Below are 27,163 nucleotides of genomic sequence, written 5' to 3' on the forward strand. Positions count from 1 at the left end.
CTATTTATAGTAATCCAAAGAAGAAGAATATTCAAATCATTAATTCTAAAATTGTCAGAAAAAAGCACATTTTGTTTATTAATACATAGAAATAGGTATCATGATTTCTGGATATGCTAGTGAGTACTTGGATGAGTAACGTGCCATTTACCTTAGCAATTATCATGAAAGGATATCTTGTATATCTTTTCCTTTAGCCTCCTTATTAATCATGATGTTGAATTTAAAATTGTGCTCTACCAGTAATGGAACCCTACTGTCAATGCTCTTTCACAAATACTATGCTCTGGACTACACTTGGAAATAGAAACAATCTTTATATTGATTTATGCAGTTTCTCATTTCACTTCCTCAAAAGCAGATGTTGTATTCGCAGATGGAAGCAAAGCTGGGGCAATATCGTATCTTCAGTGCAAGTTCAGCCCTTCATTCTTTCTGAGTTCTGCAGCTGCTCTGGGCTTTTCAGTCTTCTCTTCAACAATTTCAATATAGAAAATGCAAGCCTGATTAATTCCATTTGAGAAGACTCAAAATGAAGCATTAATTGCTCACTACTCTGCACTTGTAATAACAAATTTAGTTAGGTAGCCTTTGCAATAACAAATGTAGTAAGATTACCCATTATCTTCCACAGAAATAACTTACTGAAAAGAGTCTTGAGTAATATTTATCCAACATGTTGGACAATTAGACATATGTAAGTACCAAATGTCTGGAATTTTTTTTAGTGTTATTTACATATAAGTGCATCGAGTCCTGAAGAGAAGAAGCCATCATAATATTCCATCCACAGCTGACTTTTATTTGTACTTGCAAACTGTTAACGAGCATGAATGGCAGACATCTCTTTCTGCAGGGAATCAAAACCTAAAAAAGACAATGTTGTAGCCTATATACTGTAAACAGAATGTGATGTCCTAATTTCAGAACACTATTTTTCTGTGTATTTAGCACTATATATCACATTTTCTAACACAGAACTATTTCAGGGGGTGGGGAGAAGAGCAAAGCAATCTGTATTTCACATTCTGTTCAATAATATATGCTAAACCAGCTTTTTAAAACACCATTTCATGTCAGTGGATTTTTTAGGGAGTGTGGCATTCCTGAATTTGACTCTGGGAACTGTCTTACTGTGCTAGTTATCATCTTATGCATGTTTTATATCCTGTAAGTATCATGTATAAAGCACACCCTATCCCACGCTGGCAGCAGGTGAGAATTCTGCTATTAATGTGTTACGCTGACCCGGAGAGGTAAGCAACACTTTCTCTAATCTAGATATCAAGTGGATGACAGTGGATTGTCTGGAAAGAGGTAAAGATGGAAGGTTAGAGACAACTCCTCTAACCAGCAGCAACGACTGCAAATCTTAAGCTGAGTTATAGACTACATGAACCCCTCCCCAAGGCCCTTCTGCAAGCCCCTGCTTTAGTTTGAGCAGACATTTGTTTTCTTATGGCTAAAAAAAGCCCGATCTCAGTTACTGGACAATTCGGGGGGCATTGCAGTACTGGGAGGAGGGGGGGAGGTGTAAAACATGTTGGGGAAAATGCCTGCTGTTGGCCACCATCAGCTTTTGCAGCTAGGAATTCCTGGAATAACTGCAATTACAATGGGATACAAAAACGATCTAATTTTTCTTTTTTCTACTCATAAAATGTCAGGGACAGTTAAAATCAGAATGATGGTGATTTCTCTTGAAGTTCTTGGAACAGAAACAGAACTCTTTGAAGGGTGCCTATCTGTCCTCCTGTCTCCAAATCAATACTATATACTTGCTAATAGGAAACAGTACATTTAATGGTCAACATCATGCTTTTTCATAGCAGTTTTCTTTTCAGTTCAAACTCATCAAACAGCATTTTCAAGTTTTATTAACTGAGGTAGGCAAAAAGTAAAATTGAAATGTACTCAATATTTCCAGTAAAATATGTAAGTTTTTCTTTTGAAACCTTCATAATGACAAAACAAAATCACTGCAAATTTGCAAAAATTCTTAAGACAACACACAATCTTGCCTGGACCTGCTTTCCTGCTCGTCACTTCACCTTACTGAGAAGATAGCAAGGCTGAAGGTCATTAGCTTTTCTGAGTTGAGAATGAGGAATATACTGGAAGCAAGCGTCAGCTATAACTACAGATTAGGCTACTGATTTATAATTTCACTTCAATCAGTTGAAGACCAGTTAAACAAACGTAAGATTGCAATTATCTATGATAATAGGCATTATTTAAAGTGTATTTCTTATTTCTTCTGAGGTTTTTTTTTACAATACATGACTGTGCCATCTTCAAAAACAGGACGCTTCCCCAAAAGCAAATGCTCATAAAGAAATTAGTGCAGAAGGAACAGTGGGTTATGATTGCCTTCGTTACTTGAATGCAAGAAGTCCAGTTCCAGTAGCAGACTAAATCCCAATGCATCTATATGACGCATCGCTCGCATACAGATATTGAACCTATTGATTGGCGAGAACGGTTGCCAAGGGTTAGCTCTGAAGTCACTGAGGAAAAAACCTAATGGAGCTGAAATGGGAGAATATGTTTTGTTGGGGAGGAAGTCACGTGGCTGCTGAACCGCCTCCAGAGGCACCGAAATAGCCTGAGCAGGAACAGAGGACGCGGCTGTGAAAAGTGAGCTCAGGTGGAGTTGGCTGTGATGAACAGTCTGGAGACAGCAACAGCGATCTTAAATTTGGACCCACATCTGGTCTGTGCCCGAAGCTTATTGATTCTTTACCTTAATGCTGCTGATGGACAGCTTCTCCGTTCACTGGTACACGTAAAATTTCTCAGCTAGGCCTCCTCATACGACAAATGGAAGCCAACTTTTCTGATGCCAGTGCAAACCAGAGAGGATGCGAACTGTCTCTCCTCGCTGCACACCTGTGCTGGCTGCCTGCTCCCCCTTCTCTATCACATTAAACATAAGCTGCTTGTCCTGATTTTCTGATTTGCTCAGAGCTCGCTCCCCACTCAATTACAACCTGTCATTTCATGTTAGAGAAGCTAAGTACTAACTCTCATCAGTCAAACATGTTACCCTTACCCATACGCAAGATTCAAAAACAAGCACTTACGTTAGAGAAGCATTTTGCTAAAAGGCTCCGTGCAAGCCTCTGCAGGGGTATCTGATTTTTCTCCTTCGAATCCCTCCTTAAAACTCTTGCAAAAGTCCTGGCAAAGGTCAAGCTGCTCATACACTATGAGTACTGGCAATCGTGGTTACCATTTTGTTCGTTATTTCCACACACTGTGTTGCCCATCAAAATGTATCTTTCATCACTTGTCTTGTATTTAGGCTGCAAATCTGAAGGGAGGGGATCACATCTTTTTGTTTTGCTCTGCCCCTCTGTCAAGCTGGAGGGTGCCACCGCCTGTACTTCAGAAACCTCAGCGCTGTGGCAGCATCGTGATCATTACAGTCATAACAGTAGCACTAAGGACTGGAGGAGAGAGCAAATGGTATTTAGAGGTCACAGGCTTTTCTGTCCAGATTTGTTTGAGAAGAAAAAAAAAAAGAAGAAAGGAATAAGCGAGAACATTAGTTATTTGTTTAAAGGGCAACAGAAAGGATATTTTTTGCATAAAGTTGTGGCCATGCCAAATTTCAAGTCTGGATTTTAGAAATACGCCTATTTGCAAAGAAAAAAAAAAGGGACCAGGGCCTCTGAAATGTTCCTTTGTGTTTTGCCTGCGCCTGGCAAGAAGAAAGTGAATGTACGCATGTGATAAAATGGCAAGTTACTCCTGACCCCATTTATGGCTCTTTTTTTCATGGATAAATTCTCTGTAAGTCATCCCAAGTGACTAATGTCAGCTTAAATCATGTCATCTGAATTACTGGGAGAAGGTTCATGTTTGAAAACAAAGGAAAGCAAAAGGGTTGTTTGGGTAACTTTTAAAAGTTACATTAATTGAAAAAGAAAATGCACTGAGACTATGAGCTTTTTATGAGAACTTCCTATTTTGATGGCCCCATTTTAAACCAGTAGATTAAAAGGTGAAGCACTATATCATCATCTAACAGGATTTACTTTAGAAGGACTGTACTAAGAGAGTCAGCACCGTTGGAAGCTGAAAAGGAATTCAAGACCAGAATAAATCAAAACCTCTCTCTCTACCAGCTTTTGATTTCTGAAGTCCGTGCCTTGGTCATAGCCCCATATAACAACCACGCACTTTTGTCTGACTCCCAATTTTCCTTTTCAAGTTCAAGTTAAAAAAATAACAGGAAGAGTAAAATCTCTTGTTCTCAGACTGAAATTCAAACTGGAGTACCTTTTTCAATAACAGAGTTTTATCAAGTACTGATTACATAAATCAGTTTGGAAGGAGGAAGTGGAATTAGACTAACAAGTTTAAAAAAATTACAGGAAACCAAGTGGGAAAAGGGTTTCCTATGTTATTTCCTTATGCAGAGTGAAGAACAGCACCAATAGGATGTTTTCTAATGTATCATTTTCCAACTCCCTTGGAATGAAACTTGAACTCTAGTTCAAGCTGTCAGTAGAGGCCACCTGGAAATACCTTTCAGTGCCAAAATGTGCACATACACCTCTCTGTTCCAAGTAACTCCCAGAAAGCTTATTATTTGCAGCCACTTTTAAGGTAACGACATCATGTTAAATAATATGCTTCAAGCTTGCATTGTATCAAATCCTGAATCCTTTACTTAGATAAAAAGTCTGACTTTCGTTGTTTTTGATTAAGAAGTCTTGGGTTTTATTTGGTATTAAAGCTAATGAAAAAAAAGCCTCGCTAACTTCAGTGGGAACTACCAAGCAAGAACCAAAATTTCCTATTCACAATAGTGCCCAAATCTGTGATATGGAATTAAGAAATAATATATAAAGGTCTTGCCTGTGTGATAAAGTGCCTATACCTGATTATGCTATTGCTTTGCACCAACAGTCAATTCCAAGCACAAATGCTGCTGGTTCAGTAGCTAGATACCTGAATTGCCTCACTAGTCATGTCACTTACAACTCAAATCAGCAAAATTCATCTGCTGAATGGTAGAACAAAAGCATGCCGACAAAACACAGAAGCTCAGTTTGAAAAATCCAGCTTTAGATGATGAAGTAGTTAATGTAATGAAGCTAGGATTATTGATACCAGTGGAGAGTTATAAGGGCCGCACCACCAAAACGAGCTTTCACTGTTTTTCTCCACTTCTGAAGACAGACATGATTTTGAAGAAGTTATTTCTTTGTTTTTGTTTAAAAAAAAGACCATATGTCTGTGATTTTAAGATATTTTTTAAGATGCCAGGCATCTGACAGTCATTGTCTAAAAATTTAAATAAGTAAGTTGTAATTGTAGTACTGTTTAGGAAGGGTGGAGAATGAGACCTTTGCCATAGATTAATATAGAAAATGTCAATAATTTTCTTTTTCTGCCATTGGTGAAAACTAAGAGGTCTGTCCTGTGTTTGGCCAGAAGAAACAAAGTCTCTTTCATACGCACGAGGAGATTCCAAAGCATACAGCAGCCTGCTGCTAAGCGTATACACTGAGTGCACGGGTCTCCTGGGCAGTCTCCTGACGTGCTAAACTGAATAAAGATTGGCGTAGTTGCCACCAGATGCTCCGGAAGGGTGGGGTGGGCTGCAGAACCAGGGAGGTGCAGATGTTCCCATTGAAAGAGCAGGTGATTTCGGCATCAGAGCAATGCCGTGGAGGCTTCCGTAAGGGAGCCTGTTGTCACTCTGAACTATGTACCGAAAAATAGGCTACGGGTTTTTTCTCTTCAGTGCGCAGACATGTCGAGCCTGCAGCCACCCTTCTGGGTTGTAATTCAAATTATGCCTGAAAGGTCTTGCATTTCTTGCTCCCATGCATGGGGTTTACAGTGAAATAGCAACCAAATCCAACACCTTGTTATTCAGCCACATGTCACTATTTGTTTTCAACAGGAAAAAGGTAGCTTGGGCATGCATAGCTAACTATCTCTGCTCAGGAAGAGTAAATGTACAGTGTCACTGAATAAGAAATACCAGGATAGTATGATGACTGGCATCTTCAGTGCAGCCATAAAGAAAAACATGAGACAAAACCAGAGAAATGTGATTCTTGTGCCCTGAAGCCTGAAGAGTAGAGGACTCGTGGAAATCTGTCTGTGGACTGGGCAAAAGAGTGGCTTGGAACATTCTGAAAACAACATGGACCTTCCCTGAAAGACTGTGAGCTGCCGGTGAGCACGGAAATGACAAAACAGGCCAGGTCTGGCCTTTATCAGTATTCATCAGCGAGATGGGGCATGACAGAACCAGGCAGTCTTACTCTATTAGCATCTGTTTGGGAGCTGCCTGGAATATCCAGGTTTCTTTTTAATTTTTGTGACATTTTGGATATAAAACACTATTTTCACACCTGAAAAGAATTATGTCCAGTACATCTGGAGACAGAGATACCATAAATCCTATGCTGCAGACTACAACAGCAGAATAGAAGACCAACAGACATAACAAAGAAGGAAGGAAAGGCCATCAAGACATCTCCTTCAGCAGCAAGTGTTGAGACAGACATTTGAACATCAGTGATTCTTCCATAAGGAGCAGAAAAACTGCAGGAGCAACTGTGAGGTGATCAATAAAGTCCAAGTGACAATTTTAACAGGGTGTTGCTTAGTATATGGGTGATAATTACGCAAGAAGCAGCGTCAGTGGTGATGATGGGGCCACTGCCTGACTGCATGTCATTGAGAAAACAGGTCCAGAGAGGGCCTCCCTCTTGACAACAGACATTTAATTCTCCCGATAGGATAGCGTAACACATGAAAATTACACGTGCATTTGGGATGAGGAATTACCTGCACAACAGTGTAGACTCTGAGTCTGGGCTTGAGACTGTGAGTGCAGCATAGCTGGGGGGAAGAGTAGGAGGTGGCTAACAGCCATGAGATGATTATTGCAATCAAGGCTATTGCCTAGATACCCACCAGTGATTCATTCTTATTTTTCCAAGTCACCATTTCATTGTGTTTCTCCACCCCATCACCCCATAAATTCTATCTGGATTTATTGACTGCCAATACAAGTTATTTTCCCACTTTTCTGGTTATGGGTTTGGCCCAGTGTTCTTTAAGTATTCAGTAACAGGCTTCAGAAACTGAATGTGGCCCTTTTCTGCCAGAAGGCATGTGGCACAAGGGTTCCAATACCACCTGTCTTGGAAAATATTTTGAAAATGCAAAGTTAAAAATTATTACTGCAGTCAAACAGTTGGAGTCTGAAGTCTCCAAGGAGAGCAAAGATTGCAAGAATGGGGTATACTCAAAAAGACCATTAATAAAATTGGACTTTGGTTCTTAGAACTTTGTCTTCCCTCCAAAGGGAAACAAAGATGGCAAGAAAAGACTCTCTTATCCAGAAGAAGTGATCTTAAAACACTGGAAGAAATTATTTATTTAGATACCTGCTGTGCTCCACTAAAAAGACTTTGATAAACTGCTATCATTGTTTATTCTATGATTGCTGATGAAAGCTATTTGATTATAGCTGTAAAAAATCTCTATAAAATTCTAAATAAAAAACACATGTTGTGGCAGAGGCCTTTAGAAATAAAAAACATTTTAAACATACTTTGAAGACAGCCTAATTCCATTCATTTCTTTCAAGCTGAAAGGGGAAGTACTGCATTGTTCCAAGACTCAAGAGTCACAGATACATTATTTACCAATAATTAGGGTTCTTGTTATTCCATATTTCTATCTATACATAGAGCACAGTGATCATACCGACTAGGAAAAAAAAAGGCAGTTATCACTGGTTTTCCGTTAACATTACAGTCAGGGACAGTACTATTCACACATATTTTGGTGATCATTCTGGTTTGTATTATATAAAGCATCTAGGAGAGGTTGCACAGTGCAAGGTGGTGTCACAAGAAGGAAAGCAGCTTTTGACAGCTGAAAAATATCTTTTGAGAGCCGATAAAGTGGCCAGATTCACAAGTCAATATACAAAGCACAGCAACCACTGGCAGGATTGTTTGCTTCTCCTTGGAAGGAATCACAAATGCAACTATTTAGTTAAAACCCCACAGTCCCTAATAACCAACATGGTGAATTTGGTTGAACAACAAAAAAACCCACTTTTCTTCACATGCCATGGCCACTGAATGAGCATCCGAGCCAAACTCAGTCCCCAGGGAGCGTTCCCAGCAAGGCCTAAGGAAAATTCATCCTCTTACTCTAGGTCAGACATGCCCATAAACGAAGCCTGGTGAATACATTCATATTAACATGCACTTAATCATCTAGTTAATGATCCACATTAAGTATGATCCAGGATAAAATACCTCCCATATATTCAAAAGGAATGTGACTCTTATGTACCCTGTAGTAAGCAGACCATTAGCATATTCAGTAGTATTAGTCTCTTGTAACCTACCTGAGATTGCGTTTCAGTGTTCTCTCCATGTGCTCGTAGCAGTAGGGCTACTGTTTGAAGAGCCTTAATGATTATAACTTGTGGGCATGTAATATACACCCAACAAAACATAGACTAAAGATAGGAGAGCCTTATTAAAAATTAGATACTCACCATATTTATCATTTATTGTACGCCCTGTACTCCCTATTCATTGAGAATGGAAATGATTGCAAATAATACCTGACAGCCAAGCATCTCATTTTGGCACTAGCACCAACTAATCAGATGCCTCTGTGTTACTTGCTTTGAAATACAAAATTTAAATCTTCTAAAGTATTAAGAGGAAGGAAAGCAGGGTGCCAGTTTCCATTCCATAGACTTGAATGACATATGATATTGGATCCCATGATAAAATGTCTTTTTTCTTTAATAGTATACAGCATTTATTTGCTGGAGGCTACTATTTAATTTCCATTTACGTGTATCTCAGAGCTGTGATTAAAACACAATTTTTATACCATGAATATTATCCTATCCAAAACAACTATACATATGTAGGAATCACACAGGAATTTCCAAGGACCTCAGTGTATAAAAGGCATTATTACATCATGTGTTTGAAATGCAGATGTATCTGGGATGGACTGCTGTGCTCTAGCTGGTTCAGTAGTTCACAGCAGTATTAATTCTTCATCCAGATTAATGGATCCAATTCTCAGTAACAGTATGGCCCCTTTATGCTGCTCTGCCAATATAAAGTCATCCTAAAGGGGATGGAAATACACAGAAGGAATAGCTTCTGCACACACGGCTTCCCTCAGAGCACAGAGCTGAGGAAGTACGATAAATTAAAATATCCCAGAATAATCTTAACTCAGACAGAAACCAGGCAAGCTCCTGTTGGCACTCTCAAAATATGGGCCAAGTAAAATAATCCTCTGCTATCACTCCAAGTGAAAAAGAACTGTGAACCGGCCCACTGGAGTTCACTGGTAATTTCAAGGATGTGGGGGTGTAAGGTACAATTGCCCAAACAGAGACTGACCGGGACTATCATGACTGCCAGTTTTACTCTTGCAAGAAGTGCTCACAAGTGTGATTCTTGAATGACTCACACCAAGACCGACCATTTGTTCAAAGTTGCCACAAAGCATTAACCTGAATATATGATCAAACCGAAGAAATTAGAGCCAGAAAAGACAGCATTTTTTCACTCACCTCTAGTAGAAGTCCACCCTCTTGTACAGCAGTCTTGTTAGATACGTTGTCTTCTTTTATCGTTTGGCCAACTTGCTTCTTAAAGTGCTTTTCTTGAATGGCTGTTGGAAAGAGTTATTGTCAATTTAGAAATCATAACGATTAGGGCCGCTAGACTAAAATTCTTATTTAGGCACTTAACATGCATTGATTTAATTGGGAGTTACTGTCTTTGTGGTCTGGATCTCAGTTACTGACAACTTTCTTTTGCTGTGAGGGAGATAGATACATATTTGGCAGTCCAGATGTTTTTTATATGAAATATCTATCACATTTTTTATTGAACATATTTTTTCCATTAGTGTACTCTACGTAAAGCAACAACCAAAACCCACAGGAAAGAAACAAAAGAAAGTTAGCAAGTTGTTTTGTATATAAAAATATGCATTATGACAATATAACGAAATGCCTATATAGCTCAGAAGACAAGGGACTGAAATAAGTTTCTTACTTTCAGTGCTGACCTTCTTGGCATCGGATTATTTTCAGTCTCACTTTACCCTATTCACTTCTACAAGTCTGAGCCTGACTGTAAGATGCAAGGGAATGTTCCTAAACTGTTTCATTTTTTTTAGCAGGTTATTTACTACATGAAATTCATTAAAATCTCTCACTAGAGATTAAAATTGCATTTATTTTTCCCAATAATAATGAAAACCTTCATGGGAGTCAAAACTGGTGTGTGCTCTTGCCACGCATGGGTTATCATTGCTTGATCTGAAATATCTTTGAATACTCAGATTAAAGTCTTCATATCGATATATCCCATAGAAAAATCCCTGAAATACAATCCCATTTCTGGGGATAATGAAAGAATTTCTGAGAAGGTTGACATCACCTGATACATTGGGCTTCTGCATCATCTAGAGAGTATGACAGGAACCTGTCTTTGTCATTTGGTCAGTAAAAATTAAGGAGTCAGCTTCACTCTTACTGCCCCATCCCAGAGATGGGTCATACAAATATCCCGGTAGCAAACAGAGATTCAGTTTTCTGTTTGTTCTCCTTTGCACGGAGAGAATGAGAGAGGAGAGCATACCAGTGAGATTAGCTGGGACATTTGGTACACATTGTCCCTGCCAGCTAAAGGAGAGCTGGAGCAGCCACAACCAGAGATGGTTAATAATCCAAAAAAAGAAGGGATGAGACAGACAGGAATAGTTTATACCAAATCGGAATAAGAAGAGGAGACAGCCAGCAAGCCTCTAATGCTCCTGAGCTTGTTGCTAAAAGTCACGACAATGGGATTTAAATTTTTACTAAGATACCGAATTAAGAAAAAGGTCTACATTTTTAAATGGTTTGATTAGTATTTGTTGCAAATGACCGAGGATATGATCTAAATGGAGTCACTTCCTTTCCAAAGGGCTGTGCAAGAGCCCCTTATCAACATAACAGCCTAGTGAGGGACTGTTGCAAGATACATCAGCATTTTACAATAGATGATGGCAACACAGAACCACACTGACTGAATATTCGTGATGTTTTTTAGGTTACATTGTAAATATTTGCCGCCAGTGATAATGTCGGTCATTACCCCACAGCAATCATCTCAAAGGTATAATTAGATGTAATAAATCCCTCCCCTGGGCATGGGAAAACACATCAGGAAAATGCCAAGCTGCCTAAAACAGATCCCTACCCATGTCTTCCAGCCAAAACAATTTTGTGATTTCGGATTTGTAAGCTAGGCTGCTATGAACGGGATATACAGATTCTTCAATCTGCATTTTCATTTTGGTATACCTTTTGAACTAATTGGAAAAGGTTGCTTTTTTTTCCCCTTGGTCAGCCAAGCCTTCTGCTGTGCCTGTCCGTAAGAACAGACATACGGACACTCGTGACAATAATTTTTAAAAACCCAGCCCCTATTCCAATGGCCTCTTCCAGAGTTTCCCCCCTCAGAAAAGATGTTTTTGTAATTACTGACATGGTGGTTTGCAGTCTTTGTGCAGGTTAAAAGACAGACAGGGAGGGGTTAGAGGAAATGAAGGTTTATTTTTTTGATGCGTTCTTTTGGCGTTGTGAAAATTCCACCAGTTTGAACTTCATCGTTAGTGGAAACTATTATTTTACCCGACTGAGCGGGCCAGAGCTCCCTGCCTGTTTGTTAGCCTTCAGGCTCACACAAACACAGCAGCAGAAGCACAAGAGATGTTTGTTCCGCAGCTCGTCTGGCTACTATAAATTCCATCTCCAAATGGAAAGTATTTTAATGTTATTTTGCCGGCTAGAGTTACCCGTATGTTAGGCCACACACATCCGTTTCATAACATACCCTACTCACTGGCTTGGACTGCGAGGAGACCCATTGCACCACCGAAGAAGAATGACACCCTCCGCGCCAAGAAGCAAGAGCTCCTCAGAGATAGGGACGTTTGTTCCTCGCACCTGAGGCAGCAGAGCCGCTGCTCACTGTTCACGCTTGTTCTGCCTCCCTGCGCTGGAAATACTTTACTAATCCACCCAGGGCTTGGCTGATACTGCAGTGACAGCTCAGAAGAGATACTACTGCTGGTGATAGCCTGTCACTCAGAGAAAGCACAGCAAGAAAGGCAGAAAACCATGCAGATCTCCAGAATGAATGAGGAGGAGGAAAAGCAAGTCATGACAGGGTGAGGAGGGAAAATTGCAACATGTTCTCTGACTAGGCAGAAAAATAGGGAAAAGAAAACAGAGCAGCCTAACGATACCCCTGTCACCACCAAGAATCAAGTGGGAGAACTGAAGGAAAGTAAGTATTGGTTATGACGGGTGGCTTGATAGCGAGGGCCCTGATGCCAAGACAGCTGTGCTCAGACTTAGCCATTCCATAAAATGGTGGCCCTCTGGAGCAAAGGTGAAGCCTATGATGACGAAAACAAACAAAAGGCTGGAGAATGCAGGAGTACTGTCTCTAGTAGGCAGGGAGGAGCAAACTGTGGAAAGATAAAAAATAACAAACGGCAAAGGATGACTCAGTGACCTAAGGGGAAAAATTCTGGCTGCTGGAGTTCCCATACATCAAGAATGGGGCAGAAAAAAAAATTATATTGCAGGCAGCCTGGAGAATGCTGCGGGTCAGCTTTATGGAGCCTTGGACCGCTTTCGATGGGAGAGGCAGCTCTTCGGATTAGATTGTCAGCAATTCAGCATAGAGCGCTCACCTACTAGGTTCAAAACTGGCAAACTGAAGAGATGGGAAGCAGGAACAGCAGAGACCTTTTCCTGAGCACAACTTATCTAGCCTGCACTTCCAGAACACGAAATAAAACAGAAGATGGAGCTGTTCTGCCAAAGAAGATGAATGAGCGTATTGATACCATAGGGTGATAAATACAAGATATACATGTACCAGAGCTGACAGTTTTGCAAGGTCATGCGATCTAGTGAGCATGGTGTAATCCCAGGCAACATTAAAAACCCACAAGTTTGGAAACGCTGCGTCCTACAGAAGGACAACGCTGTGGAAATACACAGGGCAGGGAGAAAGGGGGCTAGGAGGAGGAAGAGAGGGGAGAAAAAAATGAAGAAAAATGGCCAATGCAATTTCCTGAAGGAAAGGTCAAAGATCTGAGGACATTGTTCCAATTTCTGATCTGAAAGCGGTGAAAGGAGTGGAAACCAAAAAACAATGTAGAGTTAGAATTGACAATTAATTAATGGAGAAAAAAAGTCCACAAAAGGGATGATAAGTTTGGCTGAAGGAGTATGGGACTGACTCAGACAGTGTTGCTGAGCCTTTCACAGCTGCACTGTCTCTCCCTAGAACACTGTAAAAAGCTGAGATCTCTTTTGAGCCTCCAGTTCTGATACGAGCATCACTATCTGCATTTGCAAACCCCTTGGCTTGAAAACCAAATCTGGAATATTGTAAAGAAGAGAAAAGCTGCCTGACACTTTAAAGTCTATAGCAGCATCATGAAACCAGCCATTCCCTTTCCCTCAGAAATAACAGAACATTTATTTGTTGCAGAATACTCTTTAGTTCAGAGGGATGGAAATTTCAGGACTCTCATAAAACCATACTTTTTAAACCCATAGGATTACATTCTCCAAGTGTTTCTGTACCCCTTCCTGCACAAGCAGACCTTCTTTCTTCAAAAAATAATTAGAAAAATATCTGCCAAGCTAAACTCTGTAACAAACTAATGTGTGGTCAAACTGTACCCCAGCCATCGCCGGGGCCTTGCACTGCTCAGGCTACCCGCATCAAGCAACAGCACAGGCGAGAAATGAGCGGTGAAGGGATGCTGTTTCTTATCTGAACACCTTGTCTGGATTCATTTGAGGTGTAAGAAGGGGACAGTTCTGTCTTCTTCAGACTCGGTATGACACAGGCATATCAGTTTCAAGCCTTTCTACAAGGAGTGCCTGTGAGACCATTTCTCTCCAGTGATGCCCAGGGGATAAACTGTTTCTTAAAATGGGCAGATGAAAATACCTGAATCTAGCTTGCAGGTTCAGAGACACTGCTTTATGCATACAAGTCTTACTTTTGGTAACTGTTACTTGAAAGGAAGTGAAAACAGGGTCTTTCTTCCTGGATCTTCTAGCTGCAGGAAGAATCGGCTCTGCGTGTTACCCTGAATGCTAAGAAAACAAAACAAAACAGCTAGGAAACACTCGGTGTGAGCAATTCTGCTTAACAAAAATACAGCTATGAACTGAAATGGTCTGTTTCCTCTTGCTGCATTACAGAGAACACTGAGTGACAATAAGGACAGCGCTCATTAGATGCAGGCTGAAATTAAACAATATACAACATAAAGAACAGTTATTATACATTGCCAAATGATATGAAAGGGATGTTTGCACTCTGAAATGCCACAACATACAGGTTGCACAAACGCTTCGGGAAAGAAATCAGCACCAAAATGCACCCTCTGAATACAAGATGTATGGTGTTCAGTTCTGTTGCAGAGGCTACCAGAATGCCAGATGAAATTATGCTAGCAATAATGCAAAGTTTTTCTTCCCAACTTAGCGGTTTTCTCAGTCTGCTTCTTCTTAAGAGATGCTTTGAAATCTGACTGCCCTTTGAAGTTTCTTGAGTACAGCATGACATTTATTTAAGGTACAAACCGAACTGTTTGCTTTCCAGATCCCGTCCCCTCTTTCTTTCAGAACCACTTTTCCCCTTTCCCAGCAAGCCTCATCCATTTTTCCCCACGCATGAGAGGGGCATCAAAGAGATGCCACTGCCCGGCAGCCCTCCTCTCCCTGCGGCCCTTGCGTGGAGCTGGTGGGGCCACCTCGCCCCCCTGAGACCCCAGCCCGTGTCCCACCCCCCGCAAAAAGGAGGCGAGGGGGAGGAGAAGTCCCTGCTGCGGAGGAGGCAGACTGCTGACTAACCCCAGCCCCGCTGTCACGCAAGCCTCGCCGCCTGTCAATCTTCCGGCGGCTCTGACAGGGGCCTGGCGCCCATTCAAACCCTTGCGTGCGAGCAGACAAGCCGCATTACCCTATGAAGTATTTCATAATAACAACAGCTGTTAAATATTGATGACTCCTGGCAAGCGCTGAATGCTTTTTGAGAAGGTTAAGCCTTCGTGTAATGGAGCCTAATTCCTCATTATATACTGTATCAGATATCTGGAAGTTGCCTAAAAAAAGCAAAGGGGCTTAAAGTAAAGGATCAGAAAATAACTCTCGTGCAGCAGGGAGAGGGTAGAAAACCCGGAGTGCGAGGTGAGGAGCGTTTCCCTGAGGTCAAATCCTTTTGCGAACAGTAAAAAATGCTGCCGGAGCGATCATCAAAATGGTTGGTTTCACTATATTCCACTGGACAGTTTTGTGTTTTTAGAAATTATTGCAGATGGGATAAACTTTCTAAAATGGCAATCCAGCTGCCACTGCTGTCTGTGTATGTAAGAGTACACATGGAAATTATTTCTACAGAAAAACATAGAAAAGGGAGAAAGCTCGCATTCCTATAGTTTTTCTACGAACGTCAGCCCTGAGAGATCTGGCTTGTTAGAAGATTTGGTGGTGATCAGACAAGATATTAAGGATGAGATCTCAGAGAGGGTTTCCAGCAGGCGAGAAGGGGAGAAGGGCGAGCCTCTTGCCTTGGGCAAGTCCTGATGTGCTCTCCTCCAGTTCCCAGAAGAAATCCCCCCTCTTCTTCACGCTGCCTTCTAAAACCCGTCAGTCCTAGCTTTTCTCTCTTGACCTAGCTGTTGAGCAAGGTTGTGTCAGGAAGGGAATCAGCTTGGGGTAGGAATTCATGATCGACCGACTGAGTCTTTGGAATGGAGCTGGCGTGACACCAGGGCCGGCAGTACCAGGGAGTCCAGCGAAACGGCAGCATCAGAGTCAGGGTGCGGGTGAAAGAGAAGAAACACAAACCGAGGACTTCTTGGGGAGGCGACCAAGTCAGGGTATTTTTTTCTTGCATGTGAAAAAGAGGTCTGTGTGCCTTTGGGGAATACAATTTAGATGAGGCAAGCTGAGAAGCTGAAAACAATTACCTGCTTATGTTCAGTTGTGCTGTGGTGCAAGGAGTTCTGCGAAGCAGAAGTCCTTCCCAATACTTCTGGGAAGTATTTTACCTGTGGGGAACCCAAGCCTATTTGTTGAATCAGGATAGGGAATCACGGAAACTCAGGAAGTTGTAGGTTGGAGGGGACCTTTGAAGGTCATCTGGTCTACCCCACCCTGATCAAAATAGAACTAACTTCAGTTAGGCAGGTTGCTCAGGGTTTTTGCTGAGTATCCCCAGTAATGGACATTTCACATTCCCTCCAGGAAAACTTTCATTGTTTAATTACAAACAGGGTTAATTTTGTAAGGTAAGAGTTGCTTATGGCTTTAGGCGAATGAGCATTAGGGTAAGTTCTGGATGGACACTTCCTGTTTCCACAATTTTTGGTCTGTAAAATGTGTAGAATAATTTAAGAAATGCTGAGAATGGTTAAGTGGCTGTCATGAAAAGTGTGTGTATATGGAGAATATGTGAATTAAATTACTAGCTATTCTTATAATGTTTTTTGATGGTTCATTCTGTCTGTATCTCACACAACCGGCTCACAAGAAACCACACTTGTATGTCACATTTTTATGTAGTCTGGGACTGTAACATCTCCCTTATCCCATAACTTCTGAGGGATCACAGATCCAAAGAAAAGCTGTGCCTCCATGTGAAACCGAGTTTTGTGCTAACTATACAAGCAACAGTCTCAAAAGAACTTGTCTAGAAAGCACATTTCCGCTCTGCAGCTTACTGTTGCAACCTTTGTCTCTTCATATGACTCAACAGATGATCTCCCCAACAGACAACCCCACGTTGCGCATTGGCAAAGAAGATATTTTAGAGATCTGTTTGCATCACTGTGAGTAAATATTTGAGTTATCAGTTGGTCTGGTAGACTATATTGGTTATAAGACTGCCAAAGACATGCAGTCCTCCTAAATTACCCAAAATATAAGACTTATTCCAAGTACTTGTCTTCCATTTCAACTTCATAATTCCATTTGATTACCTACTACTTTAAATATGATGATTTGATGATGGGAACTTATTGATTTATAGGTTCAGTCCTGGGGCCTTAATTTTATCCCTGTATTATTCCATTCTTAGTTTAATTAAGCTGTAATACATTAGCTTGTCTGGGTGTGCATTTGCTTGCACACCCTTTTGAATAAATCCATAAAAGGTAAATACAAATGGGTTATTCTGTCAAACTACAAAATGGATCGCAAGCCTGAGTTATCGGCAACCTCGAGTAAGAAATCTGCAAACCACTTAGTCTACTTTCAAATCAATACCCACATCCCTCATAAAAATTAAGATGATTCCAACAAATTCTTTGCCCCTTAAGTCATGAGTTTGTAAATTACATGTCTATTAATCAGAATTGAGATTACAGCATAAGTTTAGTGTAGAAAAAAATAAATTTTAGAACTATTCTGTATTTAGAAAATTTGCTTAACATTGGTCAATTCCAGAGTTAAGAACCTCAGAATGTACAATCAATGTAGTTTTATGTTTGTTTTACTCTAGTTTCCATTTTCCTCTGTACTACACTGAAACACTGCATGTTAAGTCTATGTAGAGGGATTCAGACTTCACCGAACTAATCCACATTAGCCTTAAGTGTACTGCAGTGTTTTCTGACCTGCCACATCCTGATTGCTTGAGTGGGATCTCAGCAAATCCCACCGATCATGATATACATGCATATTCACAGGAATAGCATGTCAGGACACACTGAATCTAGGACCTATGGAGCAGATGGCCTATCAAAACAACTTGCAGAGTTTCCCAGTTCTTCTAAGTGTCCTTCGTGATGGCTTGTTGGCTGAATAGCTGTTCATCTTTTCCCTTGTCCAGATATTTTAAAAAATCTGTACAGGGAAAAATAAAATTTAGGTTCTCTATATCCTCTGAATTCCCAGTACTTTCTCTCTCTCTGGTCCAAAAATGTAGTCCTCTTTTGAGATGGGTCATATTATTTCATTGTCCCTCAGCCATTTTTTCTCTGTTTTGATTCTCCCAATGAAAATAATACAACGGTGGACATTGAGGTCCACAGCAGAGGCAGCTACCCTTTGAGGAGAGGCTAAAATGGCCGTGACTGTTTACTGAGGAGGGAAGGATGAGGAGAGATGCAACAGAGGTTTACAAAATTGTAAAGGCAATGGGTAAACTGAATGCAGAACTGCTGTTCACCCAACCCCACAATATGAGGACTGTGAAGTGCTTGGTGCACCAATACAAGAATGGTTTAAAGCAGATAAAAGACAGCAGTTTTGGAGATGAGAATACCAGACTGGATAGACCACTGCTGTGACACAGTAGTGCATTTCTTATGTTGTTATATTCTCACTGCAATGCCACGACCTTGTCCACGAAATTTGTTGCAGACAGAAAATAAACAACAGATGAACAAGAGCAGCATCTGTGACGCGAAACAAAGTATATCACAGAAGTGACAATAAGAAAAATCAGAACCTTATGAGAAAGCGTGTATGTGACTAAATTTAAGCATATGATGAAAGACCAGCTTGTGACTAATCATTGCATCCAAACAAAAAAAAAAAATCTTTTATGATAAACAGCCTATTGAAATAAGTTCAAGTTTGAAATATTTTTCAGAAACATAAGGAATGAGACAAAAATCCATTTTTACTGAAAAGGCAACTAAGAGAAAAGCTATGTGTGTTCATAAGTAAGCAACTACAGTCTACTGGAATTTTCCCCACTTTAAAAAAGGAGACTGTAAGAATTGCGTCTCACAGGAGAAATGCAATGAAGTCCTCATAACAGATCTATCTTGAGAATATCAGAACATTTTTAGTCTTTATTGGCTGCAGAAGATGTGCACCATTTTACCCTCTTCAATTTAGATCTACAGTTTAGAACGTTTAGTAAATCAGTCCCTGAAGAATGAAATCAAATCAAAGACCGAGCGTGAAAATAAATGCAACTAGGAAAGTGTATGAGAAAGCATCTCTCCCTCTTCCTGATTAAATCAACCTGACGATGACTGACTTATGTGAGATTTACATGATATTTGCTAGCCTTTTTGGATTTGATAACCTTTTTTCCAGGCCTATGTTTCAAACAGACTATCTCCTGAGCTTCCACTCCTCAATTTCTACTACGTTTATAACATTCTTGTCCCTTTATAATTTCATTTGCACCACTCTGCATGGAAAGGCATGGGCTAAATTCATACCTGCTAGCTCCAAGAGGGAATTTAAGTCAGTATCTTTCAGAAGAGAGTTGAAAGAGCATGTGTCAGTAGGCCAGTATATCACCCAAGAGACTGTTTAAAAATAGCCAAAGCACACGATCTGGAGAGGATAAAGGAAACCTTTAAGATGAAATAAACATTGCATCTAAAATATTCACGCTGAGACCTTAGTGCACAGGATGTGCATATGTTATGCAGAAAACCAAATCTGGCTTCGTGAGTTTCAGAGTCAGAAATATCATAAGAGCAATTCCTTAATATCTGCTTTATATATGCAGCCATACTGTATTAGATATTAAAGGCAATGACACAGCCACATTTGCTTTCCAGTGTACTTTAAATAAGCAAACACACTTGACAGAAGAAATGTGAGAATCTCCACCTTTAAGTCAGCTGGATACCACAGCACACTGCTGCACAATCACCGATAAATACACACACCCCACAGAACACAGCACTCTCTTTCTGAGGCAGAGCTGCTTTGCTTTGGTCTTTTCTGCTCTGTGAAGACTGCCATGATGAGATTGACTGCATGAAGCCTTGAGAGGTTAAATGAACTTAATGAGCTGTGGGAAAAATGTGCCTGAGAGGAGGTCCTTGAGCTTTGGCTTTTCTACTTCAGGAAGTAAAAGAACATGCCGAGACAAGATACAGGCAAATGAAATATCAGGAACATCTAATATCTAATATCATGGAATATCTAAAAGTTTAAAAAATTCTTTCACAATCAATTTTCAGGATAATTTTAAAACACTGAACTATATTCCAGAACTTTTTAGAATGCTGAAGAAAGTCGGTAACATGAAAATCTTACCTAAAAGCTCAGAATGAAGAACAATCCAAAAAACAGAAGTCAAAAATTGAACTATCGGAACCCTAAATTGATAATGTTACAGGTATGCTTAATGTGTTTTTATACACATTACTATTTTAATGTATGCATTTAAAGACTCGTCCTGAAAAGCTATCCAAACAGATGGACTTTGCTCCCAACTGGAATCCCTTGTAAGTCAGAGGGCCTGCAGAGAAGACATTATGGTTTGTCCAAAAATAAATTGCTTTGCAGAACAGGAACCTTCTGCAGAAGTAGAAAATGCATGCACTTGATGTGTTCAATTACTACAAGAACCTTCATTTTTCACTTCCTCACAAGCGTTTTGCTTTGCCTCTTTTTTCACAGCCAGGTTCCAAGCTCAGAAAAAGATCCCAAGCAGATCCTAAAGACCCTAAGCAGGCCAGTAGTGGGCTTACGTGTTCTCTCCTCCTTAGCACTAGAGAAATTAAGTTTTTAAAAAATGCCACAGTCCCTAGGTCAATGACCAGAATTAGGACCTTCAAATTTTCTAAGCATAATAAAAAAGGCAGGAAAGGTAATATTTGAATGCTCTAAAAATGTAAATTGTGGCCCTGCTTTGATTTGCGTTTCAATTTTTAAAAACAGAGACTACTTAGATATAGTGACAAAATTAAAAGGCAGCCAGAGTTCTTATCAGACTTGTCCCATGTGAAGACAAGGAACAACCAAACAATGTTCTGTATTTCAGAAACAAAGTTCTAGCTAATAAAATATAACGTTTTCTCCAGTTTCAACTCTTCTGCATATGTGTCATTGACTTGAACAGGCAAGTCTGACTCCTGTGAAGGTGCCTGCTGCCTTGACTCATAGCAAGCTACCAAAGAAATAATGAGTGTTCCTTACAGGATAAGGACAGGAAACTTGTCTCCCACTCATGAAACATATAGGATTGTGGCCTCAATTTTCAAGGCAATTATAGTTAATTACAGCTTTCATTGAGTGATCAATACTAGGTGAGTAGTATGTGTAAAGAGAATTATGATACATAAATTACTTCTAGTGTTTCGTATTCTGTCAAGGTCTTCTGGATGAAAACTGGTGATTTCTTACCTACTGACTCATCAGATCTGTTTTACAGTCATTATGTGGCATAAACATCAGTTTATATTGGTTTTTCATCAGTTCTAATATGATCTTCATTGCATATACACTGCGACTTGCTGCCAGAGTCAGTCCAATAACCACTGAAACAAAACTTATTAGCGCTATGCTAAGGAAAAGATGAATAGGTTTAAGGCAGAAAATGAACATTGCAAATTGCAAAAAGCAAAAGCAAAGAATGTTTTGCACATTTTATTAAAAAATGTGAATGTTAACTGGAGAAAACGTATACTCTAGAGCCTAGTTTGTTTTAAGCCGAGTATTTTTCAGAGGAATCATTATGCTGCATCCAAAAGAGGAACATTTTTTCTCCTGCCAGGGCAGATTTGCAGGGAGGAGGCTCATTTCTGCCTTGCTGGTCTGGCAGGCAGCAGAGCTCTATTCCTCTGATCAAGAGATCACTTTCATAACCACTTTTCTGAGGTCACAAATGAGTCTGCTGCAGTCACGCAACCCCTACCAGAGCTTACTATAACAATACAGGTTCACGGAAACCTTTTAAAGAGGCAGCCCATCCTTTCGACCCATGCAGTTATAAGGCACATGCATATTATTGTACGGGCTTCCCCAAAATATGTCACGGGACTATTTTATTTCAGTTCAAGCAGGGAAGAAATGTGTAGCTTGGAGTTTTATCTGGATGGAGTCATGTTGCCTGAGTAGAATTAAATAAAAGGTTAAGATAAATAGCTCTACAATTCTTTTAAACTATACTGGCACCTTTTTCAAATATTTATTCAGCCTGTTCCTTTTTATTATCTTAAAGGTCCATGTCTGCCAACCATGTGCTACTGTGAATTATGCTAATTAAGATATTTAAAAGCCATGGTAAACAGTCAAACAAACACTAGATTCAATAAACAACAGATAGGATTGCCCTGAATTAAACACTGCCCTGCTGCAGTGTTAGAAACACCAATGATACAGAAATGGTAGATCAGGAAACAGGCTTACTGTCAAAAATTTTTTCTGAAGAAATACTGTGAAAATAGAACGAGTACTCATTAGAGCTTGTTTCTAGGACAGAAAAGCCTATTTTATATTTTAGCTGACAGTGTCCCACAAATGACCAACATACTAATCTGTTGTATGGACATGCCTTGTAGGTGGTAGCTGGAATCGCCTTTGGGTGATGGGGGGCAGGCGGGAATTTAAAGAAAAAAGTTAAAAATATTTTTCCTCTTATGGTAAGTCAACTCTACCCAATGAAGGGGGGGTGGTGGTGGCCTATTTTCACAAGCAGTTAGCGCCATGAAAGCAACCGTTGTTGTTCCGTCATGAATTATCTGCACTAATTACCTGAAATAAAGTTTCCAAAAGCTGTTAAATTACTTTGGAGCCTACAATTTAAAAAATTAAGTTGGATGTATTGCTCATTGACATTTTATGAGGATTAGTATACAGACACATTTCATTTAAAGGCAGCACAAACAGGCTTGCCCAAACCAGCTTTATAATCCAGCTTAAATAAGTAACAATAGCAATGAGGGCACAGCGTTAGGTCTGTTGAGGACTCATAGTGTGGGCTGAGATGACTCGTTTGCACACTGTCTCGCAAGTTCATTGCTATTATTAGCCACGCTAGCCAGGTGAAAGCTTGTTCAGGTGCGCCCACACATGCTACAGAGAGCTTCAGGGACTCTGGAGATGCACCCACAGGTTGTGAAGTGCCCTTGCCTTCATCCAAAGTGATATTCAGGCTTGACCTTGATGTGTGTCTTCACCCAGCTCAAGCAGTGGGAGAGGTCCCCTCCCATCTGCACTGCAGTTTGCCGTTTACACAAGAGATGACCTCCCGGTCTAGCTTTGATATGAAACTAATGACACCCCAAAATCAGCCTCATCTCTGCTCCAGGTCTCGCCTATATTTATGGAGGGGAATTAGGCTGGAAACTAGATGGGGGATTGTGAGGTTACTGCTGGTGGATCTCACTGTCAGAGCCTGGTGCACTCACGTCGTGGATGGGAAGTCAGGGCAGCAAGGCGGGCTCAACCTCAGACACTGAGCGTTACCACAGTTTCTCAGCTCGGACAAAGTGCTGGTGGAGGTGATGAGACAGAGATGCCGATCTATAAAGGGAGGGTGTTGACAGCCTGCAGAGTGACCTCGAGGGTAACAGTACCGGTGCAGACAAGGCCGCAGGCATTTTTGAAGATAGGCCATAGTTTCAAAGATTTCTGAAACTTCTGAAGATGTTGCGCTGGGTGTTATGTCACTGATTTGTGCCCATTCACTTACCACTACAACAACTTCCCATGGAAATGAAAAATACACAAGGTCAACTCCTGCCTAAACAAAGAGATGTGACTTTGTCCCTCTTTATGAACTTCGGCTAAACCACAAGAAGTTAATCTAAAGTGAAAGAGCGTTGGATACTAATGCAAGTATTTAATTAACACGGCAATTTTTCCTTTCTAGTTATTGAAAGAGATACATGAGAATACTGTTGTGCTACTTTACCTTTACAAATTATACTGTTCTTCAGTATAATTGGTTGGTGAAAAAATCATTGGTAACAGCAGGAATGAGTTTACATATGGGTATTTCAGGGCAAACAGCTGCTAGAATACTTGCTGCTCAGCTCTGTTCTGCATGGCAGTCTGGCCACAGAGCTGGTACCTAAAAAGTCTTGCCTTACTGAGTGTCCTTTTTATACCCCTTATTATATGAAAATAAAATATTTGCAATCTTTTTTCAAGAATATGACCTCTTCTACTCAGACAGTGTGGCCAGTTGCTCCATTTTCTAAGGAGATGCAAGAAGGTGTCTAATACATGTGCCTAATTGCCATGGGACCTGCAATTCTAGAGAAAGAATTGGTCAATAATTTAGTATAGTGAAATCAGGATAACAATGACTTCTGATATGCCAATTTCCAAACAATTACTGCAAGCTTTCCTCATTCCCTCCACAGCTCTAAAAACTTGCACCTGACAGTCAAAGATCTGTACACCACCTATATATATATAAGAGAACATGCAGACAGTAATTTGTATTAGCTGCAAATTTCCTTTACATTATTTTTTTAGTCCTTTTGTGAAGTTTATTTAATTTGAAAATTATCCAGAGAAATGTAATCCAGCTCACTTATACTCCAAATAATAATCCAAAATCAAACGATTTCAGATTAGTGTAATATAAATCAGTATTTAATAATTAAATTGACTTTACATAGCTACTAAGAGGTATTCTTTCATTAGAAATAAGTTTAAGTACTGTGAGAAATTACAGTACTTACAATCAAGCTTTAAGGATTTCTGAGTAACTCAGTTACAAAAATTATAGCAAGCATGCTCAAAAAAAAGCTTCTACTCTCACCCTCTTCCTGCTGCCCCAACATACTGTACATACTTGATGCTCAGCTACCTTTCTACCATGGTCCAGCGCTTTCCGGCCAGTTTTGGTCGGGAAGTGGAGGAAAAAAGTGTTCTGTTACTGCAGCGTAAATGAAGTTCTAGCTTGGCCAGGACTGCTGAAGGACACCTGGCACTATCCAAGTAAAAGGCAGATTAAAGAGGACAGCAAATAGTGCTGCTGCAGAAATTAGTTTAAAGCAAGTTGTTGTGACTGAGCCTTCCACACGTGGTGGTCCATACAACCTGTCCTAGCACGGCATAGCCTTTGCCTGACGTGCAGGATGAGAAAAGGAGCTGGAGTGCCTAACCGTAGTGCCCCGGCCAAGGCAACGCAGCCAGGAGTCGATGGAGTCAAGAGAGGACGGGGCAGGCTGGGAACGGGGCAGCTGGAACATTCTTATGCCTGATGTATTTTCCACTGTCCAGATGTTCCCCAGTTGACATGAGCTGTGAGACGCTGGATGCGCCAGTCCCGGAGGGTGTTCTGACCCCTGGGAAGCGCTAAAGAGGCCCAGGCCTGCCCGGCATCGAGGAGGCACAAAGGTATTTTGAAGCTCTGATTGTCTCTTCTCCCACTCGGTCCCCGTGCCAAGTTCAGCTGTGGTGCGGGAACTCAGCTGTGGCGCAAGATTCGTTTTGTACATTAACCCGATGAGCTAAAATACCATCTGAGACCAACATGTAGTCAATTGCTGTGAGAACAAAACTTTGAATTTCCTGACCTATTCAAAGTTTGAATTTCCCATTAACTCCACACTCCCATACTAACAGATGGTATACAGGGTGTAGTTTCAAAACTCCCTGCATCGGAGCGTATGCAAAGAGAACAAGACGAGCTGAATTGCACACCCCTGGAAACCTGCTCTTTATATTCAGAATGGTAAACTTCTAAATAAATAATTAGCGTGTCCAAGCGGCCCCCCCTTCCATGCAGATAATCCTGGATGAAACTCTTACGCCAAAGCTATCCCTGCCATGGGGAGCTGGAAAAGCACTGGTTAGCAGAGCTGACTCATCAGCTGACTAGCCCACAACATCAGCCACAAAGGACCAAGAATGCTGGTGGTGGCATGAAGCGTGTGGGTGGGAGCAAGGAATAAGCAATCATCTGGCAGCCTAATGCAGTAGGGAGGGTTGACAACAATTCATTATTTATTCCCCCCTCCCGCCCTAAGGCTCCATCTCTCTGCTGCAGTGATTCTCATCATCTTGACGCTGTGGTAGGGCTCTGTGTAGGGGAGGGAATGAAAGGTACATCCCCTCCCTGTGGCCCATGCAATGAAAACATCAGCAGGCTATCTGAGCTCACCACACCCAGACCACATAGGGCAAAAGGCCCTCATGGAGGAGAATGGAAAAGAGGTTTGCCTGGTCCCTCTTTCACCCAACAGGAGACGAGAACAATGTCTTACGAGCAAAAAAAAGAGAGCATCACTTTCCCACCAAAGTCAGTCTGGTAGTAGAGAGAAGAAATGGAGATCCAGTTCTGGAATGACAGAGGGCAGATGTAAGAAAGAGCTCTTAGGGACGAAGCAAGGAATACGGGGAAAAGGGAGAATGTTCTAGCAAAGATGGGAAAAGAGGAAAAAAAAACTATATGGAGAAAACAAGAAAATCTACAGATGAGGCAGATGAAAAAAGAAAAGCATTTAAAAAGAGGTGAGGTGGGTTATCTCTAGAAAGGCCGCTAGAGAAAAAGAGGTGAAAATATTTCTCAAAGATTTTGGAAGAAAACAGATTAACAAACTACAGACACTGAAACAGAGAAGGTAAGCCACCAAGGTAAACGGCAAAAGCGCATACAGGAAAAATAAAATTGGCAGACTTAATTAAAAGCCTGACATGAAAGTACACTGATAAAATCCCCCAAATTGTTCACATGTATCCCATTATCTCCGTGTAAATCTGAGTTCACTTTCCAGTGTTCTTTCCCTCCAGCAGCCTGCTACCACTGTGAATCTGGCTGCAATATGGCTAGCTGGTCCCCAATTTACCTAGCACGAAACACTCTCCAGCCAAATTACTGGTGTGGTGAAGGTGTGAGCTCACCCCTCCCAGGCTTCAACCTTTTCAATGGCATTTTTGCTTTGATTCCTAAAAATACATTTAACTTCAGGCAATGCAGTTTTCAAAACACTGGGCCAGATTTTGAAGGCCTGACTTCTATTACTCCACTAGCGCCAAAGTTAAGCAAAACATAGTAAGGAATTAAAGACTTGACCAGTTGTCTTTATGTTTCCTCCCCAGGCAAACCTGTTGTTTTCTGAGAAGAGGCTTTTTGCCTGAATTTTGCCTACAGTAGGTCTTTCCTGGCAGATTGCCTCAGTGGGAAGGAGATTAGGTTTCCCACTGTCCTCTTCATCCTTGGAAAGTTTCTGTTACGTTTCCCAGTCTCCACTACAGGCATTTCAGGGCTTAAAAGTCTTCCCCAATATGTTTTTCACATGCCACTGTATGTATCATTTGGCAAGAGAGCCATGGAGAGTCACAGAATTGTAGTTTGCCATTGCAGCTTTTCTCTAGCTGGAGAAA

At 40.8% G+C, this 27,163-nt stretch overlaps 1 protein-coding gene across 1 annotated transcript in view; it reads right to left on the reverse strand.

The window, feature by feature from the left end:
• Nucleotides 1–27,163, reverse strand: part of AHRR (aryl-hydrocarbon receptor repressor) — a 68,570-nt gene that overhangs the window by 18,049 nt on the left and 23,358 nt on the right. Inside the window, exon 3 of the mRNA XM_009276647.2 lies at nucleotides 9,599–9,699. Coding sequence (XP_009274922.1) covers nucleotides 9,599–9,699 — 101 coding nt within the window. The remainder of the gene's footprint in view (nucleotides 1–9,598; nucleotides 9,700–27,163) is intronic.

This window comes from Aptenodytes forsteri, unplaced genomic scaffold, assembly GCF_000699145.1.
Source record: "Aptenodytes forsteri isolate BGI_AS27 unplaced genomic scaffold, ASM69914v1 Scaffold97, whole genome shotgun sequence".
In the NCBI taxonomy this organism is placed as follows: Eukaryota; Metazoa; Chordata; class Aves; order Sphenisciformes; family Spheniscidae; genus Aptenodytes; species Aptenodytes forsteri.